General features: G+C 37.9%; 1 protein-coding gene across 1 annotated transcript; it reads right to left on the bottom strand.

The window, feature by feature from the left end:
- Positions 1 to 676: 676 nt before the first annotated feature.
- Positions 677 to 5,650, bottom strand: LOC104526296 (caprin-1-like; the record flags this gene model as incomplete). Its single annotated transcript, XM_010169716.1, has 6 exons — positions 677 to 827; positions 1,039 to 1,188; positions 1,753 to 1,863; positions 3,916 to 3,977; positions 4,438 to 4,546; positions 5,495 to 5,650. Coding segments are annotated over 6 exons (739 nt in total), but the record flags the coding sequence as incomplete, so codon positions are not given.
- Between the last annotated feature and the right edge of the window lie 293 nt (positions 5,651 to 5,943).

Below are 5,943 nucleotides of genomic sequence, written 5' to 3'. Positions count from 1 at the left end.
CTTCTCTTGATGCAGCCCAGGATACGGGAAACCTTTGCTTTCACAAACTAAATTCTCTGTTAGGCACAGCTGTGCTGACTAAGGTAAGATTGATGGAAACATTTTAACAGAGCTGCTGTTTTGACTGTAGAGGCTGGGGGATTCTTTCTTTCTACAGGACAAGAGCAGGATGGATAGCTTGAGACCATCTACCATGTCTAACTGATTTTAACAAAAGCTTGTAGATCTTTGTGAACTTTGCATCCTATCTGTGAGAAGCAGTCCAGATTTGCTCTCAATTCCAACTTACTATTTCCTATTTAAGAATGACATCTCAAATAGTACATATTTTTTTTTTTAAGCAAATTTAAGGATCATCCAACCTTAACATCAGCAGATCAAGTTCTCCACTTCAGATAATCCTTAATCCTGTTCATGTTTTTTTTTTTTAAACCCATATACAACTGAATCAAGTGACAAAATTATTTTAACAGCTGCAGATAAATATACTGAATTTCAGTCCTTGGATATTCAAACCATGAGAGAGTAACAAGGACTGGTACTGTTCAGTGGAAAGCTTCTCAAGTGTTCTTAGTCTTGGGAATGTGTGACATGCTTTGCTAAGTCATCCAGGACTTCAGAGCCTGATCAACTGCTCTGCTATTGCCATTTTAGTTTTTTGCTAACATAAGCTTACCTGTCTGGAGTTGTTCTTGCTGAAGATCTGATTGTTCTACTTGGTGAGGCTGACTGGAGAAACTCTGGTTGTAACTGGCCTGGTACTGATTTTGCTGCTTAAGGGTTTCTGGCTCATTAACAGGAGGAACGGGTGCATTCATGTTGAATACCTATAATGTTAGAAAAATAGCTCTGGTCCAATTCCTTTTTTACAGTTCCTCAACTCATTGCGTAAAGAAATATGCAAGTCTGACAAATGTGAATAACCAAAGACTATTTTATGTAATTACATGACTGATTCCCATGTTTGTATAACAAAAAACCAAACCAACCCAAAAATGACTACCAAAATAAGGGATTCAGTATTAATTTACTACTTACTGTTTGCATGGATTGGAATGGAGCTGCATTAACATTGATTCCGCTGCTATGCAAAGGTTTGCTAGATCCAGCCTGGAACACTTGTGGCTGGGATGCAGTGGGAAGTGATGATGATGATGGGGTCTGGTCTGCATTCAGTGACATTGAAGCCTAGTAATTAAAATAAATAACACTTTAGCAGTTTTTGAATAATACATAAAATTTAATTTGAAAACTTCACTTTAAAAAAAAAAAAAAAAAAAAGAAGTGACAACACCTCAGGGTTCACCTCAACAAATCAGTATTTTGTACTTCAGCTGAACAGCCTCATTCACAACACCATAATGGGAGAGGAAAAACCTAACAGTCTTCTCCCCCATTAATGTGAAAAAAACTGGACAAACAACTACAAGGGGAAATGAACAAGTTTCTGGGCTAACTTCTAGCCAATGTAAAAAAAATACATCACATTTCCTAAGCCAAGAACCCTGATGCTCATATGCTGATGCTGGTACTTCTAACTAAACAAACAATCTAGTAAACTGAAAGTCTTACTACGAAGGACTTGGATTTACTGATCACAGACAGGCTCAAAATTTTGAAATAGAGCAAAATGAAGTGGCCCTATCAGTAGGTAAGTAAAAATGACAAAGTTGTTTTTACAAAGAAACATAAACTAACATTTGATTACACCTGCAAGAAGAGTCCTTCCCACCCCTGTGAAATCTGACTTGCCTGAATCTGGTCAATTGATTCTTTCTGTGGCCGTTGCTCTGTTGTGTGAGAAGGCTGATACATGGGTTGGGAAGCTGTATATCCCTCACTTGTAGAAGAAACCAAAGGAACCTGACAAAATAAACCCCAAAGCCCCCAGAAGTCAGCTGATGCTCACACACAGTTTTATAAAAAGTATCAGAGAACTCTGGAATGAATGGTACAAGTATGTACACCAGCAAATCTTTACAACTATTACAAATTCAGTGCTTTTTTTTAACGAGTAGAGATTCAACCAGCTCATCTTGATATATATTCTAACATGCCACATCACCCATCCCCTGCCAGATTCTATTCTGTGGGTATTTCTGAATCAGCAGGACGTGTATTTGCTTTTACTGAGAACATCCTTCCCCTCACTTCCTTATGCAACCACAACTCCCATTACAATACAGCTGGGGAAAGACAGAGAGAAATATATAGAAGTTTAAATAAGAGAACTCCAAGTTCAGAGAGAAACAGAGAAGTGCTGGTTTCCACTGGACTGAAAATGCTCCTTTTACAGCCTCTGCTCCCCTACACAGAGTTCAGTGGAAACTTCAGCCAACAAAGCAGAGGACTCTGCATCAAGGCTACTGGGGACTTTAATAGGAAACTGATAATGAACACTCAAAAGGAAAGAGTTAAACTTAACTACTGCTTGCAAGATCCCCAAGGGAATCATTGGCAGCACTGGCTGAAGTAAGGAAAGTAAGAAAAAAAATCCATTGGAGTGCAGAGAACTCTGCCAAAAAATTATTCTACACCTACAAACTAGCAAAACTGCTGAGGGTACTGGCACTTCAGCAGGTACATAGAGAGGAAACTCAAGGGAGAAAAACACATTCCTGTTTCTATACGAGTGACTTAAAACTTGCAGACTTAATCTGCACAAGATAAAGCAAGTTATATCACCATTACTCTGAGATACACAACCTATCTAGATTTTTCTTTTGGTTTTCAAACATCTACAAGGATCAGATTCAGTACTTGAGACCAGCAAAGTCCTTCTGAGATGCCACACATGCTTAATACAAAATCAGGAAGCTCTCTAATCACTAGACAATTCAGTAAGAAACTGATACATCTGAATGTAGAGGTGGATACATCATTTACACATTGCAGAAGCACATTTAAGAGATTCTACTTAAACAGGAACTTCAGGAAAGCTCAACTGAAAACAGCATTAAAACTCATTCTGATTGCTCTACAACTCCAGCATTAAATATTACCCAAGCAAGCAACTGAGACTAATCCTTGACAGAAAAAGTCAAAAATAATAACACAAACTATATAGTTAATTCATTAAATCTGTGTTCTGACACTCACTAGAACAGACACACACTGCCCTTTAACCAAGTAATTTTGGTTTTGGCATTTCTGTCACAAATACACAAAAAAAGCCCAACTTGCTTCTATCTAAATATTACTACACAAGGCTTAACATGAAGGAGAACACTACTAGGCAAAGACTGACATGGCAAATTACTAGTTTATCTTGAACAGAACACACAGAGAAATCTCACATTAAACTGCATGGAGTAGAGGAGGACTACACAGAGCAGCATTCCAGAGTCCTTCCTCTCCATCATGAAAGAAACACTTAAAACTCACCACTGTCACATGGGACATATTTTAAGTGATGGCAACCTAACACACAGGCACAGAGAAGTCAGTTTGTGAAATGAAAATCACATCCACACACTGAATTTGAAGACTGAAGTGAGCTCCACAGACTGAAAGAACTGGTAACTGCCAGGAAGTCCACAATGGACCATTAGAATGAGCACCATGAACTGCAACTGGTTCCATGGTTGTGCCCTTCAGTTTAAGACATCTCTAATTCTAAACACAGTTCCCTCAACAAACCCAGACTGCAACCTTGAACCCAACAGGTTTCCAAACAGGGTAATGCTGGATAAGACTCCATTACAGAAAATATGCAATGTCTGCCTAGCACAAAACCTGTACTTAGGAATGCTCATAAGCGACAACGCTGAAGAGATGAAGATAACCTATTTCCCAAAATCAGAACTTCAGCTTTTTCTTTGGGTTTCTCATAGTTAGGAATTAAATCCTATTGCAACGTAAGTGAAGACTAAAATAAATTTAAAAATCCAAAATACAGCTTAGTAAGCATTTTACCTGTGTAGCTTCTGGTTGCACAGGAACTTGATTAGGCTGGGCAAGTCTTGACTCAGCATGAACTGTAATAAAATAATTTCACTCATTACACATTACAACCAAACCTTTTACAAATAGCATTACCATCTTATCCAATTCAATTATTTGAGCACTGATCACTGAAAAGATGATTATGCCTTTAGCATGGCAAAGCTATACTCAAAATACCAATTAGCATTTCCATCCCAAGTTTATTTTTTCCTGTTGTCCAAAATAACCCAGCAATTTTTGAAAGGCTGAGCAAAACTATATTTTGCCCGTTTGAAAGAGTTTAAAATGTTCCACACTCCCAAGAAAAACCTAGAAGGAAGTGAGAATAAGTCTACAAACAGTATGCTTCAAAAGTACAATCACATTTTGGAGAAAAAAAAAAAACATAGAGATGTAACAATCCCTTTACTACGTAGCAGTAACTGAAGCATCCTTAATTAGATGACTTGCAGGCTTCCCCGATATTTATGTTTAGGATTTACCATTACAAACCTGGAGGGCAAACCATTTGTGGCATGTCCAAATTCTGTGCTGGATTCATGGGCTGTGCAGATACAATGGCAGGATCAAGTGTTTGGTTCTCAAACTCCAGCATAGAGTCCTGAGGAAAAAGTAAATTAAAAAAAAAATCAAATCCAACTTACTGTATTTTAAAAATATTAATGTTCAGACTACAGAAGTGAACAGGTCACAATAAAGGAAGCTTAGTCCACAATTAGTATACAATTGCTGGTCTTACCATACATTTTAAATTAATTTAAGATACTAAAATCTATTCTAGATTTTAAGATTCCAAAATCTATTTATCACAATAAAAATGCAGCCCTTGTGTATGTATTAGAGTGTATCTGACACAAAAATAACTGGAGGGAGATTTTAATAGACAAGGCAGAATAGGAGGCAAAATGCTCTTTATTCGTTATCCTAAATGACTTATGACTTAATTTAGGGTGAGTGTCATTGCAAGAGGCTGCAGAACTCTCTGGTTGTGTGGTTGAAGGACTTTGTAGGATGAAACAAAAAAAAGAACATAAGTCTATGCCTCATTTGTTACCAAAGTGTCTACTCCTCCTCTGTGGAGGAGGAAAGGCTTTTTCTGATGTATGCCATTACCTCCCAACGCGTTTCTACTTGTTCTGACTTTAAAGGTTACAAGAAAACCTTCAAGAATCAACCCAAGAAGTATTTTCTTTATGTGTTGCAGAGGAATTTCATAACATGAAGTTTAGAACTAGCTTACAGAAGGGATATTTTACAGCTGGTCTCACCCAAGCAGAATACACTATGGCACCCAGTGATGCACAGCTTTCTGCCTTCACTGTAAATTCAGTACAAACATGGACATAAAAGCTAAATAACATTCTAATTGTACTTTGACAGCAATACAGGTTTGCAGGCTTCAGATCAGATCTTGCCATACAGTACTATACAGCTGGCAAGACCACTGTATTTTCCAAGCAAACTACAGCAGACTCTTCAAATCAAAACTAAGAGTCAAAAAGTGCTATTTTGTTTCTAGCTTCACAGCACCACCGTGGGTTCATCATACCTGCATGAAGTTATAGGGGCCCTGCATCTGCGCCATAAGGTCCTGTACTCGCTGTCTTCTAACAAGAGGATCTGCTGGAGCCACAGTAGTGAGCGTGTGAGGTTCAGGAACTGGAGGAGATGTAGCTTGTGTCTGTTGCTGCAGTGAATTTACAACCTAACAAGAAACAAGCAAGTGACTGAAATTTCAGTTTAAGGTAACACTGCACAGAAGTGACTCAGTAGTTCTTGAAATTTATGGCTATTTCCTAATTCATTATGGACATAATTACTACAGCGTTCTTGAAAAATACTACATGCCTCTACAGTCATGCCAGTACTTGTGGCCAGCACTTCACAGGATGAGAGAGTTTAGAGACTGTGCTGTATTTGCTTTCCACCTACTCTATTCCACATTAAGAACAGCGACAATAAAAAATTTGTTCAATATTATGGGGATTTTTTTACTTT

The sequence above is a fragment of the Antrostomus carolinensis genome, unplaced genomic scaffold, assembly GCF_000700745.2.
Source record: "Antrostomus carolinensis isolate BGI_N321 unplaced genomic scaffold, ASM70074v2 scaffold1096, whole genome shotgun sequence".
In the NCBI taxonomy this organism is placed as follows: domain Eukaryota; kingdom Metazoa; phylum Chordata; class Aves; order Caprimulgiformes; family Caprimulgidae; genus Antrostomus; species Antrostomus carolinensis.
The sequence above is the reverse complement of the archived record's forward strand: the minus strand, read 5'-3'. Positions and strand labels throughout refer to the sequence as shown.